We start from the raw sequence: 23,335 nt of genomic DNA on the forward strand, positions 1-23,335 counted from the left end.
GCTGGTGGGATATTAAAATTTCGCCCATGCATTTGATGTAAATTTAATAGTGCCGCAGAGTTGTATGCGGGCGATTGGCTCTTATACTTAATACGCTGGGTAAATGGGTCTCTGATAGTTTAACTGAAATCAATGACGAAGGTAATTTTTAATAAATCATACCTTAATTAAAACTCATATTACTGACATGGATTGATGTTTGATTCAATACATTGAATATAAGAAATATTTATAGAATATTTCCAATTCCTTTTTCTCTTTTTTCGAAAAAGGATCCTTCTGCATTGCTCATTTATCAGTCAATGAAAATTTTGTATTGTATAAACCCCACCAAATAATTTTAGATGCCTTTATCTAAGCATGTAATCCGAGTTTAGCATAACACATGAGTTGTACTTGAGGTTTAAGGCTTTAAATCTTCGACATAGGCTACTTGCTCATCACAACCAACTCACATAAATCTATTGCTTCGCTTCGCGCCGGACGTTTGTTTTGACGAAAAAGTTCGGTTTACGCTTTTGTATAAGTACATTCAAATACAAAGTTTACGACGCGAAGTCAATCAAAATGTTGGGAACTCTCATCTTTTTACGCTTTACCATGCAACATTCGCCATTTTTATTAGAGAGAGACACTGAAAATAAAGCGGTCATTGTGGCATACCCTGGCAACATTGCTGAAATGAAAACAAAAGAGAACAACTGATTTCTACGTTGTCACTGGGGGCAAATTTGACAAATTTCATTTAATAAGGGCGGTAAGTACAGAAGGTCGGAACGTTGATGACTGTTACCAGCATAAACTGTTACGCAAAACAAGGAAAATTGTGTGTGAATGGACCTTAGTAGTTCAAGTTATCTTCTTCTTCACCTAGTGTTTAGCATTCTAAAGTTTTACTACTAGTCTCCGTTTCATTATTTTTCCATGTTCTTACATGGAAACTTTACTTCTTAATTTTCTATTCAGTTCGAAAAGGTAGTTGGCTGGAATATCATGTTCATTCATCATCAGACCAATTCGATACCTTTGTACAATCTAGAGAAAGAACAACAAAACATTGGAATTTTGAATGGATAAAGAGAATACTGTTATAATCACCATCATACGTACTGAAATATATAATATAGGAATAGAGTGACTGAAAAGCCGCTAAAATTCCATAATAATCTCACTCTATGTTATACCAAAAAAATTTACAATTGGCAAGTTTTCGGTATATGTCTGTGCTAGACAAGTACAAAAACAGTACATTTTAATAGAGTTCGTAAAATAAGTGGTAGAAATATTTGCAGCCTTCAATCTTTACTCTTGCAGGTCTGTAAATAATTAATATTTTTGTTGAGATCTATCGTATGAGATGCTAAAATTACATTTATCAAGGAGGTTTAAAAAAGTTTAATTCGAAATTAAAGCTTTCCAAAAGGGTGTGACTGGAAATCTGTATACAAATTAAGAATGCCTCAATTGAAGCTATAAGTATAAAGTATTAATATATGTATGATTGTTTTAAAACCCAATTACTTTTAACATAAATGTTTCACAACTCTAAAATGTTTACTAATAACCTATACACTGTCGTTTGTTTTCTTTGCAGCAAAAATTTTATTTTTCTACATTATTTTTTATGCGGCGTTAACTGGATTCTTCGCTGCCATGTTGGCTGTGTTTTATCAAACACTTCAGGTGGATAAACCCAAGTGGACATTGGGCGATGGAATGATTGGTTCGAACCCAGGTAAGTTGAACACATTTGAATAACTGTTATATTTATATAAGTATTGAAAGGGGTGGAATTATTTGTTTTGACTTTACTTGATGCTGCTCTAGAGAAAAAATTTAGGTGTTGAAAGCTTTAATTATGGGATTATTATGATTTACCTCATAATTTGATGTCAGACGAAGATAGCGGATTCCAAAATGCTTTTACGAAGGTTTTATGAAATTTAGGTGTTTTTCAATAATATCATTAGCTTAAATTAACAAATTGTTTCATTGAATTGCTAAGAAACTTCATTAGCTCGGCGTCACTGCGAGCATGGTATTATACCTTGTTGCTGAATTTGGGTTAAATTTTCAATGCGACCGAGAGAAGGAGATCTATGTCGAAATAAAGGCGCCGTTTTCATACCCCATTAGAGTATAATGGACCAATGGCTTTGTGATAGACAGTTCCAATGGCGAAATCCATGTATTCATCGATGGATCAAAGAGTGAAATAGAAACCAGAGCCCTATTCTTATGTAGCAATCAATACGCAAAAGGTAGCTAAGGTAAATAACTACAATTCAGTCTTTCAGGCTGAAATTGTTAGCATAATATAATATAAGACCTAAAGTGGGCTTCTGCTCTAACCAGTAAGTCCATTAACCTTCTAGTTGATAACCAAGCAGCAATTAAGGCTATCTGTTGCGCTTATACTATGTCTCACTGCGTTTGGTTATGCAAGTAGGCAATAACTAGACTCTCAGTGGAAAACTCGGTAAAAGTCATATAGGAATAGAAGGAACGAAAAACAGGACTAGTTGGCTTGAGGACAGCCAGGAATACATTTCCCCTAAGCTGCCCTAGACTATTCAGCTCCTTCAAGGGTTGTTTGAAGCAATGGACTCTAGAAGAACACCTTTGGTCTTCGAAAGCTAGCTGAGTTGCTGAATAAGGCTTAATTTGTTGCCATTTGAGAACACAATTAAGGTTGGCCTAAGTACGGCCATTCTTGCGCCTCCCCTTTTCAACTGACCAACCATCCAAGGTATTATTAATAAGCAATCGATAATCTCTGGACCTTGAGTCTTTAATATTGATCTAATTGGTGATGTTAATCAATATGTATTTTAAGACCTACTAGTTTTTAGGAAAGAAGGATTTTTTAGGGAGAGCTCGAAAAATGTATGCTCAAAAGGCCGAGCTTGATAGGTAGTCATACTCGTACGATTCGAAGGGCTTTTTATAACGCTAAATAGCTTCGAGAACATAATTTCTAGATTATGTTCGATTTTTAAAACAATAAAGCGTTAACAAATTTTATTGAATTTAACTTCCGTTAAGCTGCTCTAGTTTCTTGCACTACTTAATAATATAAGAGGTATAGTAAAAGTTTCATAATTAAACCTGACTTATTCTAATGCAAATTTACTTAACTTGACTCATACATATTCAATAAATAGAAAAATAGTAAACAATTTTCAGCTGCTTTTAAATTCTTGTGGTGATAGGGTGAACACTTCAAAAATTATGCGCGGTCAGGCGTGGAATTTCCATATTTATAGCATTGCGGTCGTGCCTGCTTCATCAAATAGTATTTGTGTGCATGAATATGAGAATTCTAAATGTATTTTAATTTAATATACTTCATTGCCTTACATCGCTCAATGTGAAAATAAATAAATAATTTTAGATACTCCCGGCGCCACCAAAATTTGTATGCACAAATAGCGTATGATTAACTATATGAGCCATCGCATGCGAGAGCACGCTCTTTTCTATTTTATTGCCAGCAATTTTGGGTAGGATTTTTAATGATGTGGGTGTGTATACATATTGAATTTTTATTAGGTTCTTCAAATAAGCAATTGGTGGTGGAAATGTGCGAATATTGTGCTAGGGAGCGTTCTAGTAATAAGTAGCTTTAATTGCAGGATTGGAAATAAATTTATAAGCTTGCTGAAAATTTATAGCTATTTTGAAATGGATTCTATTTTAATCATTTACTAAAATTGTTGTTTATAATTTATAAGCTGCCGTTAATAAAGATTAAATGTGGGTAGTACTTTCGGTATGCTGTGTGTATGTGGGGTGGGGCGTATGAGGAACTATGCGAAAAAATATATATCGAACCGGAAAATTAAAATTAATTATATGAAAAATCTACTTATTAAATATTAAATACTTCAAGAAAAATTTCCACGAATCACGTTGAACTTCGCATAATACACTAATTTTACAAAATTTTATATATGTTCAAATTAAAGCTTATCCAAATACTATACTTTCATTAATATTAATTATATATTAATTATTAATTAATATAATTAATTATATTAATATTAATATTATATAATTTATTTGACCATTATTCAAACTTTTTTGGATAGGTGTCAATTCTATTACAAAATTTGTCTAAATCAAAAGTTTACCTAATCTAATTCCCTCAGCTATTTTTTCGAAAGGTGGCAACATCATTCCAAAATATATCTGACTTAAAAAAAAGAGATTTTCTTGAAGTCCTTGAGTTTCATACACTTGTTGAGAAACTTTTTCCAAGTTAATTGCTTATAGTTGGCAACTCTATTACAAAATTTTCCTGAATCAAAATTTTCTCAATACTTACCAGAATGGTGTCTATAAGTACATATTCAGCAACATTTTCCTCAGTTATGTTTTTTTTATACGTGGCAACTCCATTCTGGTGGAAACTGTTTCTCAAAAATTTTCTAAATTAAAAATTTTCACAATATTTATAGTCTGATACCTATTTTGTATTTTTATTCATATTGGTGAGGTATATTGTCGAACTGAAAAGAGTTTAATTTAATTTATTATAGGTGGCAACTCTATTCCAAGTATTGTTTAAATAAAGATTTTCAGGATATTTGAGGTTTAATACTTATTTTGTATTGTTTGATAAATTGTTGAGATACATTGTCAAACAGAAACTATATCTCAAATAGAACCGTTATGCTTATTAATATATGAAAATTGTGTCGTATTTTTCTTGTTTTCAGGTCTTGGCTTTCGACCAATGCCCCCAGAGGCAAATGTTGAGAGCACTTTAATCTGGTATGAGAAATCGAGACCCGAAAACTTCAAATACTGGGTCGATGAAACTGCATCATTCCTTCAATGTAAGTCTAAGTCAATTTAATATTAATATTTTATTTTTGGTATTTTCGACGTTTGTTTTCATTATTCTGTGTGCAATATTTGTAATAAATATGTTAGTCTATCAATGTTTTAGGACTGGCTTAAGTGTTTTGGTATTTTAAAATGGGTAATTCGTTTAAAACAGTTTGAATTTTACATTTTTTTTTGTTCAAAGGAATTTTTGAATATAAGTCTTCGAATAAGGCGAAAATATTTTTTAACATTTGAGTTAAATTTTAATAGGTAGGTGGTAACTCTATTACAAAAAAAAAGCAAATTGAAGACATTCAGAAACAAATGTGTAGGAAAACATTTTTAAACGTCTTGCGATAGTCGCAGTAATAATTTGCTTTTCTTGAATATTTTATTAGATGGCAACTATGTTTCAAAATTGGTCCAGATCTAAGATTTTTAGAATATATCCAGTCTTGTAATTTGCAATTTTAGTAATATTTAAAATTTTCTATGTTAATAAAAAAATTAGGTGGCATATATATAAAAAATATATGAATTAAATATTTCTAAAATACTTTCTTTCTAAAAATGTGTAAGTTTTTAAATGTATTACTCTAGCTATAGTAATAAGTTGCTTATCTTAAATTGTTTCATTAGATAGCCACTCTATTTCAAAAATAGTTCCAGAGTATTTTCGGAAATCTAAAGCTCAAATGCGTTATAATTTGCACAAGTGTTGTATAATTTTACTATTTTAATACATAAATAGGGTGGCAACTCTAACACTCCAAAGTCTCCCAAAAATGTCTGAATTACAGATTTCTATAATAATTTCGTTCTTTCTAAAAATGTGCTATTATTTTCAATATTAAAGAATTCACCTCCTAGGAGATATTTTAACATTGTTCTCCTTAGAAAATAGAGAGAGAACGATTTTTTAGTTCCTAACTGAAATTAAAAAAAAAACGCGTTAATAAGGAAAAGAAAAAAATTATTTTAGTAACATTAAAACACAAATATTACAGAGCGACAAAGTTATGTTATTTTCGACACTTTTCAATTCATATGTATTATATATAGAGAACTTGAAACTTTCAGTTACCAAAAAAATTTTTATTTTCAATTACATATGTTGTCTCAATGCTGAAATTGGCATTATTTCTAGCTGTACCTAAAAGTAAGTGTGCGTAGTAGATAAAGTCGAAATGAAAAATCCGTAACTACTAATATTTGCTATAGCAGAGGCTAGAATTTCAGCTAAATGCTAAATTTGGCTAAAAAGACAATTTTGCTAGTGTATACATGTAGTTTAATTTGCTTAAAAATGTATCCTAAGTATTAAGTATTTTTCGGTATTACATAACAACTCCTTTAGAGCCATAACTTATTGCTAATTCAAGTGGCCAACTTTTATTGCCCTACTAAAATGCATTCTTCCTACTTCCTCATGCATTATTTCATAATTATTTACAAATATTATTTTAACCATACACAGCCTATGAAAACCTACCAAAACAGAATCAAGTGAATTGTTCATTCGAAAATCCACCACCAGAGGGTAAAGTTTGCGCTTTTGATGCCAACGCTTTTGCTCCATGCACAAAGGAGAACAACTTCGGCTATCATCAGGCCAGACCATGCATATTCCTGAAGTTGAATAAGGTAGAAAATTATATTTGCTTCAAAGCGAGAAAAAATTTTTTTATTAAAATATTTTATTTGCATTTTTTATGGACAGATTTACAACTGGGAACCAACTATCTACAACGACTCAAAACATTTACCAGTTGATATGCCTGTCGAACTGCAGAACCATATTAAAGAGAAGGAAAGCTTGCGACCAAATCAGGTGAATATGAAAAACAAATAAAAACAATTTAAAATAAGATATTTCTAAAAATTATAGTACTGTTTTCTTGCAAGCGTTAAAAGTGGCAAAAGGACACTCGCTAAAATATTAAAATTTGTATTGAATAATAGCACAAGCTCGGCTATTTTTCTGAGTTTAGCGTAATTGGATCACTTCCTATAAGCGAGTGGGAAAAGAACAATTGTTAAAATAACAAAATGTATATAGGTGTAGTGACAACTCAAACTCGGTTATATTGTCGAAGTTGGTAAGGTTGGAAAAATCTTGGCACCGTTTTCTTGTAAGCAGTAAAAGGATACACCTTGGTTTTAGTTTATTAAAAAATAAGCGATTTCAAGTATAAGGCTGGGTAGCTTCTAACCAACCAGAGCCGACAGCTCTCAAAACATCAACAAAAATAATAGAATCGGAATATATGTTTGACTTCTGGATGTTGTCACTATATTCAGGGAAAATTTCTTCTGAGTTAAGTGTTTTTTTGATTCTCCCTTACAAAAAAGGGCTTATGTCTCAATATATATTCCTATTTGGAACTTTTATATTATATTATATACTTTATAATAAAGTTTGGTTAATTACAACTTTTTGTTACTTTACTCTTACAGACCAGTGTCGTTTGGATCTCCTGCGAAGGCGAAAACCCTGCCGATGTAGAAAATATTAAGGCACGCGATTACTATCCACGCATGGGTTTCCCCGGCTATTATTTCCCATTCAAAAATATCGAAGGTTATGTACAGCCAATTGTTGCCGTACAATTTACTGTTGAAAGTAAGTGAAAATACATATTTGTATATTTAATAATATTTAGTTACCAGACAAACAAAGAAAAATAGAGGAAAAACAAAACAGTTTGAATGTCAATGTATCCACAAGCTTCAAATTTAAAAGTGTATATAGAAATCCATAAAATATTAGAATAGAACAGCCCACTGCAGCGAAATCCATTTAAAAAATATTAGGCATCAAAAGAACGCATGAAAAATCTGCCGTAAAACAGCTGCTATGGTTGCACGTGCCATGATCACTAAATGAATTTTTAAGGACAACGTAATTGACAGCTGTCATACTAGTGACATTTTCGGTGCTTTTTAATGTGTCATTGAATATTTATGAACGTGCTGCAACGTTGTCGCACTGTAAAATCTTGTGAAATTGAGATATAACTGAAATAATAATATTTTCCGAAATTTTTTCTTACCGACATACTGTTTTCAAAATGTCAATTATTTATATATTTTGTTATTTATAGAGTTATTTAGGTAGTTTACGGCAGTTTTTAAAAAGTTCCGTTGTATTTTACACAGAACTAATTTAAAATAGACAAAATTTATTATTAAAAAGCATGTGCGCCTAAAAATAGGCAATGCTAGTTTGCCGTGAATATGCACTCACTTAGAGAAATATATTATCCACAATTTACGCTACTTTTCACTTTCATAGTTCTATGAAATATTATTTTATTGTTGCAGAACTCTAGTGCAATTCCTACATGCACTTATTTCACATATTAGATAATGAATGCTGCATACATGTCGGCGTCATATGCAAATATGTGATTATTAGACCAGAATTATGGATTTAATTTCTATGGCCGTAAATACTATAAAAACTCATTGGCGTAGCAATTTATATTTTTAATAAAAACTCTTTAAATATTTTAGGCCACCAGGTAAATTTTCAGTAAATTTCTATACTATTCATTTCACCCTAAAAATATACGCTGATGATATATACAGAAACACTTATTTTTTGTATTAAAACTTCATTTATATAATATTACTTCTATTTATAAAAAATATTACGAACTCTGTAATGCAACTCATACCGCGCACATGACTGCCTCTCTGGCGTCAACACTTACCAAAAACCACTGCTTAAGTAGTACTTATGCTGTCCTAAAATAAACGGCAAGCAAATTGTAGTGACATTTATTTGCGTTTATTCACGACACCGCCCCCTCGTGTTTTTGATTTGCTATCAAATTTCGGGATATTCTATGCGACATTTGTAGAATAATTTTGTGGGAACGCCTGCTGCACTGTTAATAGAAAATTTAGGAAAAAACTATTTATGTTATGCTATTGCGTTCTTTGTGAAGAAACTAAGAAAGTGAAGTTATATTCCAATAACTTTTATCTGATTTTGAAGAAAAAATAGTGATTAACCATTTTCTGATTACGGTATCCCATTGTTGGGATCGGAACATAACTTTGAAGAACCCGGGCGCCGAATATGTGGATCCCACTGCGTATGGCTGTCTTTTTGCCGAAAAATCAGTCAATATGTGAGATATATGGTTGAAATTCGGGGAAAATATTTCTTTGATAATAATATATCGCTGTGTCAAAAATTTTTTTAATCGGGTCAATATTTCCCTGAGCCCCCATATACCCAATATAAAGATTTTCGAACTTCCAGCTAACTTTATACTACATATATCTGAGATATATGGTTGAAATTCGGGGAAAATATTTCTTTGATAATAATATATCGCTGTGTCAAAAATTTTTTTAATCGGGTCAATATTTCCCTGAGCCCCCATATACCCAATATAAAGATTTTCGAACTTCCAGCTAACTTTATACTACATATATCTTATATATTTGTAAAATTGCTTGAAAATTAGTTCCCAAGTATACCTGAGCAATGTCAAAAATTAGTGCAATCAGCCCTTCCGTTTCTCTGCCCCCAATGAATTTAGTATAATATTCGTTGACGGGAAGTAAAATATAGTAATAAACAAAAGGAGACTATGACTTTTAAAATAAGTTAATATAATACCAAATTTGATTTTGATCCATTCACGATTTCGTCAAACAATAAAGTTGAACCCATCCGCTACAAGTTGTAAGAGTATGAAATGTTCGATTACACCCGAACTTAGCCTTTCCTTACTTGTTTTTAATAACTGTATATTCGTTTATTTCTTCGAAGCAATAAAATTACTTGAAATGTTCAAAATATTCGAAACTTTAACCAAAACACCAATTTCTTTTCACTACAACTTTCAAAAAGTCGTCGTTGTGCGCTAAAATACTTGTATATTGCAAGGGCTGAAAAATCGTTTCTCTCACAATGAAAGAACGTGTTTTTGAATTAAAATATGGCTCTTTCTCCGACATAATCTCCATCTAAAGTAACGTATTTGCTATTGCATTCCTCCAACATTTCGATACTGATTGGGTAGCTTCGAGGCCTCCAAAAAAGCTTTTGTTCCATCCCCATATTTAAGTGAAATATTATTTCAGCGAGCAACTTTTTGAGGCTGAGAAAGTAGAAATAGTCGTTGACGACCAAAATCTGGCGAATATGGAGAGTGGGAGACTATATCATATCATAATTCTTTCAATTTATCGGTCGTATTGCTAGTTGAATGAGTGAATGGTATAACCTATGCATTCCTTTGAGATGCCAATGATGTTAACTTACTCATCTAATTTTATAGTCACCTGTCAAAATTTCACGCTTTTCGCAATGTTTTCCCGATTTTATTGTCGCTTGTGGCCTTTCTAAGCGGATTGCGTCTTTTGAGTTGGCATAGTCATGGCGGAATTTAGCTAGTAATTGACCGTTAAATATCGTACAGCAGAGGTAGCGTCACCCTGCGACCAAAACGGTTTGTAGAGAACGATTAGATGGAATGTCAAGAAACTTTGACAGTATTCTAGTTAAGTATTCTACGTACAAGGACAAAGATTTTTCATTTGTGGCGTTTGTTAGTGCAAGGCCAAGCATTTTTCAGCCCATGTAGTATAGACAAATAATTGGGTACATGTGATTTTTAATTGCATTGCTTGAATATAAAATTCTTATTCTTCAAATCAATTCTGATTTTTTCAAATTAACATCCAAGCATTCGTTCGGTTCCATATTATTCAACCTTAGTGTTTATTTTTACTTGCTCATTTAAGAAAGTGTACTATTTTGATTATTATTCGTATCTTAATTAGGGTTGAAATTAGTTTATTGGTCATCTCATAACTATTTTTAAGGTTGGATTGTTTCCGAGCTGCTGATTACATACACAAATATTGACGTAAAACTACTTGGAGAGCTCAAAAAAGTCAATTAATTTCAACTTATAATGGTTGTAGTGTCTTAGCTAAGGCTTTTGATTATTGCTTATTTTCTCATTTATTCTTTTCAGGTTAGGTTAGGTTAAGTTATGTTCAATGGCTGATGCTCAAGAGGGTTATCGTACTTGGACTACTTTGTATTCAGTACATATATCCTTTGTGAAGCCATAAAATAAAGCTCCTGTTAACAGAGCTTATAAGTCCACAAAGTGCAATATAAATCTGCTTAATGCATATTTCAACCAGCTCAGCGTGATATTTGAAAGTATGAGTTCCAAATATTTAAGCCCTGATCTCGCAAAAGCGAGACAGTAAAGAAAGAAGTGTTGTGATGATTCTATCTTCTCTTCTTCCAAATAGCTTCTACAACTGACATCCGGTAAGATTAACGGGAAAAAATATAATTTTATTTGAATAAAAATAAGAAAAAAAACAATAATAACAGATGTTACAACTAACCTCGTTTATTAATAACTTGAACGGTATAACCATTATCAACTTTTAATTTGTTACTGCTACGGATTTCTATTTACGGAAAACACAATACTGACTAATTACACTTCTTACATTTAATTATGTATTAATTGCACTTTTATTATGCACGAAGCCTTGTTTGCAAGCGAAAAATGTAAATATTTTTTCATTAAAATATATAAATTGTTTAAAAAATGTGCCAATTGGAAAGGAAACCCTCGGTAATTAAATAAAGCGCTGCGTTGTGCTCCCTGTTTCTAGGTTTATCCAGTTTGCGCCAGTTGTTATGCAATAAGCTTTAGTTAAACACACACATAATCGTACGTAACTCACAATACTATACATACCATATGTATATGCATGTAATATACAGTTACAACCGGTTATAACAACGGTAACAGTTCAGCATTCAGCGACAAAGTGGATCAAGCATTTCTGAGCCATTAAACCAGTTTATTTTAATTTCTCTACCATTCGTGTGCATATTTAGCCGTTTCCGTTGTTTCGCCGACCCATCCATAAGCTCTTTCACTCCATTTCTTTGGCTTGTAAACGACCTCGTCCCCCCCAACTGTCCGACGCATGTAAATGTGCTAACACTCAGGCATTCAAAAGTTGTAGCCTACCAAGCCAACGGTATTTATAATAATTGTGACTTCGTTTCATTTCCGCTTTGTTTTTGAGAAATCATTGCTTTGCATTGCAAACTATTGGTGCAAAGAATAAAAAGAGATACGCAAACATTTTTGCTGAAGTAGCACAGTCTGTACTCAATGCAAAAGCAAAAAAACGTAAAACAAGAAAAACGTTAACTTCGGTTGCACCGCTTTAATACCCTTCACAAATACAAAATATTCCTTGCAAAAACTTTATTCCGATCGTTCAGTTTGTATGGCAGCTAAATGCTATAGTGATCTCAGATTCTTGGGAAGAGACTTGTGAAAAATTTGAAATCGATATCTTAAAAACTGAGGGACTAGCTCGCGTATATACAGCCAGACGGATAGACAGACGACATGGCTAAATCGACTCAGCTCGTAACACTGATCATTTAGATATATATTTTAAAGGGTATCCGACTTTTTCTTGTGGGTATTACAAACATCGTGGCAAACTTAATACACCCTGTTTAGGGCATAAAAATCACAAGGAAAAAACAATACGCTGAGTGGTTTATGCATAAATACAGAAGTGATTGAAGAAGAAGAATAGTGGTGCATAAAGGGAGAAAAATAATAATTTGCTATCACAAGCAGGCATAGCACTAACGGACTGTCCTGGGGGTTTATCCACCAGAAACAGCTTTGGCTGTCAACACTTTGTTTATGTCGAAGAAGGAGGGATATGGAAGATGTAAAAAGTATACGCCAACACACGATAAAGTGATGAAAATAGAATCGAATTGTACCAAGTACTTATTTCAAATAATTCTTATTAATAAACTTAAATAATTAAAAAGAAGAATAACAAGTAAGGAAGGGCTAAGTTCGGATGTAACCGAACATTTTATACTCTCGCAAAGTCAAATGGTATAATCGTTTTAGCTTTCTTTGTGGATCTTGCCGTCTTGTTCTATGTTGACCGATATTTTCGGTAAAAAGTCAACTATAGGCACTGGGGTCCACATATTCAGCACCTAGGGGCTTGAACAGTTTTGGTTCGATTTAGACAATTTTTGGTCACAAGGTGGCACACTTTAAACGTATTATTCACGCAAAGTATTACGCCGATATAATCATTGTTGCTTGATTTGCATACTGGAAAGTGAAAAAATCAGATGGAATTTAAAATGATGTTATGTGGGAAATAGGCGTGGTTGTGATCCGATTTCTCCCATTTTCGTACTATACCATAGAAATATGAGAAGCAAGTTATGTACCGAATTTTGTTGAAATCGGTTGGGCAGATCCCAAGATATGGGTTTTCACCTAAAAGTTGGCGGTGCCACGGCCACTGTCTAATTTTGAATGTGATTGTGCGTTTTGTGGGCGTGGCAGTGGTCAGATTACGCCCATTTACTATACCAACCGTTTTACGGTACCAAGAAATATGTGTACCAAGTTTCATTAAGATATCTCAATTTTTAATCAAGTTACAGCTTGCACAGACGGGCGGACGGACAGACAGTCACCCAGATATCAACTCGTCTCTTCATCATGATCATTTATATATATAAAACCCTATATCTAACTCGATTTGTTTTAGGTGATACAAACAACCGTTAGGTGAACAAAACTAATATACTCTGTAGCAACAAGTTGCGAGAGTATAAAAAGAGAGTATAATTCGAGTATAGTAAGCAGCTATTAAAAAGACTCTCCCATTGTGATATAATAAGAATGTTTATTTTCCCAGTTCAGGGCTCTTTAAAATGTTGTTACTGAACTAAAATTGTATAATATATATATGTTTCAGTATTTACTGATAGAATATATTTATCACTACAAAACAACTAGGCACTAGAAGCCACTAGTGTTTTTATAATAGAAAAATAAAATGCGTCAAATCTTAGATTCTATGTCTCTGTGTTAAAAATCTGTTATGCTAGCCCCACCCCTCAAAGCAAAATATACTTCAACTTATTGATTTTATCGCCATTTTAGAAGTTAATGGAAGGACAACTCGTGTGAGGATAGTTTTATGTGCTCTCAGGATGCCCATAGATTGCTTTAAGCCACTTAAACACTTGCGTACTGGAAATGTTAAGCATCCAAAGCCATTTTGCAACATTTTCAAGGTGTCCATAACATTAAATACATTGATAAAGCAATCGCTAGTTCAAAACAGCCATTCGAGGCCAAAAATTCAAAGATGATATATTTTTTAAATTCTTTTCTCCTCCACTTAGCATGCGCTGAGTACAATATTATTATTGAATTTCCGCATGCATGTATGTATTTATGTGTGCAACCGCATAAATTCCAACTATTACTATTTTGAATTGTCACTGCTGCAATTGTTCTACTATGCCAAGTAGATTGTTTGTGTGTGCATTCCTTATGCTTATTTTTGTGAAATTCTGCAAGTATTATGTTTGTAATAAGGGCAACATGTTAAGTTATACCATCACCAACTGCACATAATAACACCATGTATGTGTTATGCGTTGTATAATGAACTTTTCATTGGTTATGATGTTGTATTTATATGGGTAGTCAGGAATATGGGATGTAAAATATATGTTATGAGCTTACTTATCTATAATATATGTATGGGCATATAATTGTAGGGCTATTTAAAGAAAAATATTGGTATTTACATGAGAACAAGGAATTGGAAAGGGAGAGACATACGAAAGACTTAAAAATATTGTGAGAATTAAGTAACAATTTTGTTCAATTTATAGCAAACTAGTTAGCAATATAAACTAGCGGAGAGGATTGTATACCTAAATGGCGTACGGTATGTTCAAAACAAGAAAACGTCTTTTTTGAAGGGATATCTTCACGAAATTGGACATAGATTATTGTGCAATGCAACGGAACATATTGTGTAGGTCGGACCACTATAGTATATAGCTGCCATACAAACTGATATGTCAAAATTAAGTTCTTGTATGGAAACTCTTGTAGTTGTAAAGGGTATTATAGCATCGAGGCAACTGAAGTGAACGTTGTTTTTTTTGTAGTTCGGTTGGACTGTGTGTATTAATTGATATATTTAGAGAACCCAACCAACAATTAGCATTGTAAAACAGTTGTTTGAATACTATACGTCTATAGCAGTATATCGAAAGCTTGCTAGCATTGAAGAAGTTGATCATATCACTGTAATGAGTTATCTGCATACTCTCTTTTAGCGAATTCAACTCGCTTACTTTGTTTTTGCTTTCATATGTAAATCATTTGGCATGAGAATAGCATCGAAAAATATCAAAAAGAGAAATAGCGAATCGATGACGGCTAATATTACTCGCTCAATATTATATTGCTCGAGTCTCGAATTCTAATTCTGTTTTACGATGCAATGCAATTCAAATGTGAAATTATTTGCTTAGCTTAGCTTTTGTTTACAGAAATATAATATCTTGAAATCTAGAAATATGATATATTATTATATCTTGAAATCTAGAAATATAATATATTATTATTGCTCTGGAAATTTTCGAGGAAAATTCATCCATATAAAAAGTGAAGTGAGTTATTTTTAAAGAAAAAATTATTTTTCCGAAATTTCACACTAGGGTTACCTCTCAATGAAACTATTTTCAACTAACCAATAAGGAGTTATACACGTTATATTAGTATTTCAAACAAATTCTATACATAAAAGATGAACAGCTGTTACTTTAGGCAAATTTGTTTAATAGAAATTTATTGCTTCGAGCACCAAAAAATTATTGTATTTAAATCCCTTCAAGGATACACTTTAACTAACATATATGCATAATTTCAGCGCACCCACACTAACACACGCCTTTGATGCATCTTTCTTTTATCACCGTCACTTAAATTAAAATTTTATTGACTAACGCAAAATCCCCTTTCGCAACTACTGCTGCTTCGGCAACTACATAAATGCAATCAGTAAAAACTGCATGCTATGGCGACCTAAATCCCTTAAGGTCCTCAACGACAGCAACGTGACACCGGGAAGTACGTGACTTAGCGCTTGATTGCCTGAAGCTGCAATTTTTGTTGCACACCAGCTATCTCATTGTTATTGTTGGCGTACACTGGTTGCCCGGTCGATCTTTTGCGGTTGGCAATTCAACCTTCAGCTAGTGTCTCTCGCCAGATATTAGTGCATGTTTGCTTGCCTACGCGGCGCTAATGGGATTAAATGTGCTCATTATTGCCGGTTTACTTACGTCCGCAGGTGACTGCGACTATATATGGGGGAATACAATTAAAATATGTCGGCATATTAGATGAGGGCATGAAGAAAACAAAAGCTGTGTATTATAAACGCGGAAAAAATGTGGTCGCTGTGAAAACTTTGTAATGCAGTCACGTGACGTGAACGTGATTTTTTCGCCTTTTTTTGTAAAAACTATGCAAACTTTTACATAACGCTAAGATAAAAAAACTTACGCTCCAAACTATTATAAATAATTCCATTCAAACCACAATTCTTTATAGCAACTATTACCACGACACATTTGCTCTTTTGCAAACTAAAATTCATAAATTGCTTAGTTGGAGTTTTGCTGAATTGCCATAAGGAAGCGGTAAATTGCACAGCAATGCTGTTCGCAAAGGAAACGGAAATCAGACATAAAGCACTATAAATTTCGTTGTTATCAACAGTGCTTATTTTTTTGCTGTTTTGGCGCATAAAAATCACGTATATCTGTATAAGTGTATATACTAGCTTACAGTCGCTGAAATTTATATATACCAGAAATATTTAAGTTATAAGTTTCACAATTGAAAACAACAAAAACACGTTAACTACGGCCGCACCGAAGCTATGATACACTTTACAGATGCATTTTTAATAGCATAAAAGGATATAGACAAATCCTTACCTTGCTTTTGATCGGACAGTTTGTATGACAGCTATATGCTATAGTACTCCGCTCTGAACAATCTTTTCAAAGAGTGTTGCTTCCATGCCAAATTTCCTGAAGATATCTTGTCAAATAAAAAGTTTTCCATACAAGGACTTTATTTTGATCATTCAGTTTGTATGACAGTTATATCTTATAATGGTCCGATATTTACGGTTTAAAAAAAATAAATTTATCACCTCAAACTTTCCTTCTGTAAAATTGTTGGCAGAATTTATACTGATTTCTACTCTGAAGCTTTTACGCACTTGTAGCTAATATTTGCGATAACTCCTCCCTCAGCTTTATCATACTACAATTATTATATATAGAAACACAAGTTCAGTAGTTCAGTATATGCCGTTTCACAAGTTCAGTAAAGATCTAATAATAAAAATAGGTTTATGCTTTGATAAGAAGGCTCAGGATTAGACCTTGCTTTCTGCTGATCAAAAACGGTGAAACAAAATCTTGAAAAAGTGGAAAAAATAATTACAAAACAAGAAAAAACGCTAACTTCGGTTGCACCGAAGCTATAATACCCTTCACAAATACAAAGGCCCCTTACATGAACTTGATTCCGAACGTTTAATTTGTATGGCAGGTATATGATATAGTGATCTGATCTGACCAATTTTTGCGGAGAATAATTTGTTGCCTTAAGCAAGAACTCGTGTCTAATTTCGTGAAGATACCTCGTCAAATAAAAAAATTTTACATGCAAGCACTTTACTCCGATCGTTCAGTTAATATGGCAGCTACATGTCATAGTCATCCGATCTATATAATTTCTTCGGCGATTAGATTATTGCCTTAAATAATAATCCATGCCAAATTTCGTGAAGATACCTCGTCAAATTAAAGAGTTTTCCATGCAAGCACTTGATTCCGATTGTTCAGTTTGTATGGCAGCTATATGCTATAGTCATCCGATCTTTACAATTTCTTCGGAGATTGAATTAATGCCTTAAATAATGATACGTGCCAAATTTCGTGAAGATACCTCGTCAAATGAAAGAGTTTTCCATGCAAGCACTTGATTCCGATTGTTCAGTAGTATAGTATTTATAGTGGTCCGATATCGGTCGTTCCGATAAATGAGCAGCTTCTTTGTGAGAAAAGGACAGGTGCAAAATTTCAGATCGATAGCTTAAAAACTGAGGGACTAGACTAGACTAAATTTAATTTCCTACAAAAAAGTCCTTGGTACCAAACCGATAATATTAATACTCTTTGAGATACAGAGATTTTAAGTTGAAGTGGTATGACCTCACCTGAGTTTCAGAAATCCATAATAATTTCACATAGAAGTCCTCATCCCTATTGGCAAATAGACAGGAACAGGTATTAATCACTTGATAACAGATCGATTTTGTTAGACTTCAGCAGCGATTTGCATATGGAAATTCGGTCCATGATGACTTTTACGTGTGACATTCCTAAATCGAGCTTCTTCTTCTAAGTCTACCCCGTTCAGTATCTTAGAAGAGAATGCAAGCATTTTTTAAAGAAAGTTATCATTTTAAGTGTACGTATTTGTAAATAAATTCTGACTAGGTTGCAACGTCTTTAATTATAGACCCATTGGATAGCTCAAAAGTCTTATTACGTGAAGTGCTTCCGATATTCGTTTTATTCAATATAACAAGAACTTTTAGCCGGTCGTAAATAAACTTGAAATCTTCCCCTAACTACGAATTCCTTAATTTACTGTTTTTAGTTGCGTAACGGTGCGCAGTAAGATTTATAATTACTTAACTTAACTTACACTTTCATTACATAAAATTATATATGTAAAAGCCTGCATATCCTTCATAATCCTGTTACAAACAACCGTTACATGAAAAAAGGTTATAAAAAAAACGATTTCTTTTTTACTTACATGTATTACCATATACGCATATACAAGTAGTTTGTGATATATGTACTACAATGGCTGTCTATTAAATAAATGCCGCCTATATGTATGCTATAAATAAATAATTTTCTTATTAATGCCATGCTTCAGTCAAAACAATGGTGGCCTTAATGTCCTTTGTTGTACAAAATAGTATGTATTTAAATAGATTATCATTACAATATTTTAATTGCGTACACATGTAAGTATGTATAGACATGTTTAATAATAAAATACATACAAAGCCACTTAATTATTAAAATGAGTGAACAATATGTTGGTGATTGTGCTTGGGGAACTATAGATAGACATGTGCATGTATATAGGGAAGAAACTGAGTTTAGGGGAGTATAAATTATATACATATGTGTCAGTAGGTAATATCTCGCCCCTGTATGTACCATATGTATGTGTGTACGTATACAGACCTATTAGCTTGAATTTTTTTACACAATTGTTGTGTGTGGGGTATAATTTGAAATATAAATGTGTAGTATAAATAGTACCGTAAGGACGAAATATTATATATTTAAATATATAAAATAACGTAGCATATATAAAATAACATAACATAACAAAACACAATCGAAAAAATCAACACACCACAAATGAATTGTACTACATTAAAAGGCATACAATATTGCCTACCCCCATGGTGTACAGTTTAAATCAATCAATAAAGCAAGCAGTGCAGCAGAAATCAAATAAATGGTATAAATTGAAATAAAAGGTAAACAAACGATGTAGGAAAATATCAGTTTGATTGCAAACAACTTACTGATAGTCAATCACGGCAAACCACGGGCGTAGACAAAACGCAGTGATGCTTTCTCAATAGATTTTTATATTATATATATTTATTTGGGTGTCTGTTATTACCCAAATTGATTTTGTGTTTTTTTTTTGGTTTGCAGACTTCCACAGAAGTTTCAGTTTTTGCCCTAAATGCAATATCCAACGTAAACAAACACTTTATTTTCAATTTAAGCCGTGCCTAAATCATGTTTCTGTTCCCTTAACATATATGTAACATATGTAATATGGGATTTTTTGATATTTTGCATAAATAAAGTAAAACTATAACTTTAAAGGTACAAAATTTTTACAAAAACTGTCTGCATGGTTGTTCCACAAAAATATTTTTTTAAAAGTTATATGCAGTCAAAGTTATACATGGAATGACGACATGGTGCACTATATGAATACAGTACTTTTGATGCATAACTTTAACTGCGTATAACTTTTAATGGAATATTTCTATGGAACAAAAATATTTTGTTTTTTTTTTTTTGTAGAAAGCTTAATTTTATATTAAAATATAATATTTTCCAAGTTAAAGGTTAAAAGTTATAGGTTAAAAAAATTATTGCAAAAGATCAAAAAATCCCATGCTAACTACCTCGAAAAAGTAAAATTATTTAAGCGCGGTTTAAATTGAAAATAAAGAATGATTTTTACGTTGAATATTTTTTTAAGGGCAAAAACTGAAACCTCAGGGGCGTCTACAAAAAAAAAATCAGCTTGAGAAATAACTAACACCCTAATATACATATATATATATATTGAAACATATAAACTGGAAAAGAGAAACTTTGACAGGCTTTCATACAAAATTGATGCTTAAATTGATCTATTTGTTTTGGAACACAAGCAATTAACCAATACAATGTTATATATATGTATGTATATGTATGCATAAAATGAAGCCTTATTTCGACGCTTTTAGAGGATAAAAAGGGTATACATATTATAGAGTTAAATTATCTCACCTAAAATATAGTATATAAACGAGGTTGATTCTTCTAAATTTTTACCCGACTTAAATTACCAATTATAATCAATTATCAATTACTCCACTTATCTTCTAGGGTTCTTCATCGCAAAACTTCCGAATATCGGTTTCTGCTTTTAGAAAAACCTAAATAAAACACACACAGGTGCATAAGCACGGTCACACAACCAACAAAGCTTAGCGACATCTACCATCAAGAACAATGTCAGTACTATGATACTAAAAATAAGCAGAGAAGAGTGTAATGTCCATGTTCAGGCTGAAATGATAATAAATACTCTCTCTAATAAAAAGTAACTGATATAAAAGTGGGAATAATATATTTATTAGAAATAAAATTTGACAGAATCAGTGAGATCCTTGTTTGAAGGTCGTCACGTTTTTGATACCAGATTCCACTTGTGGTATATGTAAAATCCACATCCAGTTTCAATAAGTTATTTCACTCGTTATCTGAGACTGACTATCCACACAGCATTCTCTGTATATAAGAGCTACACGAAGAAGTTAACAAATTTTAAAATTAAATGACTTATAGCAGCATATTCGCTTAATTTTATCTCATATATTGTTATCGGTACGAGGTAAAATAAACGGAAAGTAGGAAAATCGTCATGTTTCTTATAAATCCTTTGTGATACATACTAAAGAATTTGAAAGGAACTCGGACGATAACGCATAAAATATACCTCTGAACTTTATAGTTTTTCAAGATAATATTTCTATCTTTTTGGCACTATAAAGCTTATCGTTAAATCGTTGATAATGCTCAGATCGCTGAATCTTATTCAGAGAGTGCTTTGTTAGCCTGTTCAATACTAAAGTGGATATAATAGGAGATTTTCAAAGTGAGAGTTGTTTACTCAATGTAAATTCAGTAAATAAAAAATTATACAATTAATATTACTTTGGATATCGATTGCCATGTTAATTAACAAGAAGAGTTCTGCTTTGTTTCTTTTTACTAATTGGTCCATATAAAACGTTTCTAGGTCCGACCTAGCACCAGTTCTAGGTTGACAAAAATTAATTTCGGTAGAGTTCTTTCGATATTCATGTCGTACTCAAGAAGCTCCTGAGCTCTCAATACCAGAAAGTAAGGCTAAACGATTGCTCATAGGAATGTTTTTTTTTTCTTTTTCATTGAGGTCTTAGTCTGTGTGTTCTTTCACTAATCAAATGAGTTTCTGGCTTAAAGAGACGTTGATACTTGTCGACAGCATCATAAATTTTAGTTTTATTTCGAGTAAGCGACCCTTTAAACGAGCTCAATAGTTTTAAAACTCTTTAAAAAACTTTCGTTTGCTATTAAAATGTGTTTAAAGCACCACAGTACTCGATTTCGCCCATTTTCAAACTTTTTTCAATGATTGTTTTGTTCGATCGATAGTAATTTAAAGATTTATAAAACTATTTCAATCAGGCTACCCATGTGGTACTCCATGCAGTATTGACTAGTGTCCTCAGAATAAATCCATCTTTTTTCAAACCATTTATTAGATACTAGAATGAAATAATATACAATATTTGCTTAAATTTAAGAAATAAATACAAAACAAATTTTTATATATCCTCCTACAGTAACAAAAAGTGGGATAAATATTCAATTATGTCATCAAATAAATTGATATTCGAAAAATTACAGTTCCTTATAACTTTTTGTTGACTTTGAGGGATTTTAGCTAACTTAGAGTAATTTGCAACAGAGCGTGCAGGTCTCTACTAATAAAATACTTTGATAATAGTAAATTAATGATTAAGCAGAATAATAAGAATGAACTAGGATTACGCACAAGTACGACACGAATAACAATAATAACCACAAACTTTGCGATACCCAAAAACACTGCAGCACTTAAGGGCGCAGAGTCGACGATGACCCTTAAACCCGACCAACACTTCATCGTAGGAATAGTTAGCGAACTGCAGTGTATGTGAGGAGCTTGCAAGTATGTGATAGATTAAATGTATAGTATGCTTATATAATATATTTATATATAGTGTGTGGACGCACAGCAACCACTGAATATGCTGAAGTACCCAAATCAACTAAAAGATGCATGAAATGAAGTTGTTGCTGGAATTTTGTCGAATCCCCACAACAGATAAGCGTTATATACAAGCAGATAGATATAACATATACAAAAGGGTGTGCGTATATACATATATATGTACCATATATATATGACATAATAGTTTTCTCTGCAAGCTGTGCATAAAACCAGCATGTATATTTTAACTTGTGTGCTAAAGTGTCATGATTGCTTGTAAGGTTTAAGAATTTCTGCTTTTTGCGGTTCTTGTGGTAAAAGTAATACTATTTCTGCGGGTTCGTTTTACCATAAGTGAAACTCAATTAAAATTAAGCGGTTTGTGGTAAAACGAGGTAACATGTACTACATTGATTGAAATGTTATAGAAATGATGGTAGTTTCCAGCTTAAAAGTTTCACTCTGCAAAAATTTGGTATGAGATAATAAATATAATAAAAGAAATTAATTTCACAATCACAATACAATTTTCTAAATTAAATTTTTCTCCTAATTGTGATCGAACTCTCAATTTTTTAGTTTTCTACAACTAGTAGTTAAAAGGAGGTAGACTGCTCTGGGGTTTATAAAAGACTTGTACAGAAGGCTATTAGATTTCAGTTACCGTTATGCTTTTGTTGGAGAGTATAACAGGATTTTACTTTGCGGAAGGCCACTAATGCCAGTGTACTTGAGAACACAGTTAACAACCCTAAAAATACAATTTTGGGAAGCACTGTTCCCAGTATTTGGCAACATTGCTAAATTTGCTCGTAATGTAAATTTTGGTCCACGCGATTTGCTGAATTCTGTTGCAACACTATAAAAACTATACATATTGGTAACTAATTATGTTAAAATATTGGTCAGTTTACTTTTTACTTTCA

General features: G+C 32.3%; 1 protein-coding gene across 5 annotated transcripts in view; it reads left to right on the forward strand.

The window, feature by feature from the left end:
* The window catches only part of nrv3 (nervana 3), an 85,848-nt gene that overhangs the window by 50,413 nt on the left and 12,100 nt on the right, over positions 1-23,335 (forward strand). For all 5 annotated transcript variants that reach the window (XM_036361814.2, XM_070106796.1, XM_036361811.2 and 2 more), the window contains exons 3-7: positions 1,595-1,735; positions 4,722-4,841; positions 6,311-6,477; positions 6,554-6,664; positions 7,291-7,456. In XM_036361814.2, coding sequence (XP_036217707.1) covers positions 1,595-1,735; positions 4,722-4,841; positions 6,311-6,477; positions 6,554-6,664; positions 7,291-7,456 — 705 coding nt within the window. The remainder of the gene's footprint in view (positions 1-1,594; positions 1,736-4,721; positions 4,842-6,310; positions 6,478-6,553; positions 6,665-7,290; positions 7,457-23,335) is intronic.

This window comes from Bactrocera oleae, chromosome 3, assembly GCF_042242935.1.
Source record: "Bactrocera oleae isolate idBacOlea1 chromosome 3, idBacOlea1, whole genome shotgun sequence".
Lineage (NCBI taxonomy): Eukaryota > Metazoa > Arthropoda > Insecta > Diptera > Tephritidae > Bactrocera > Bactrocera oleae.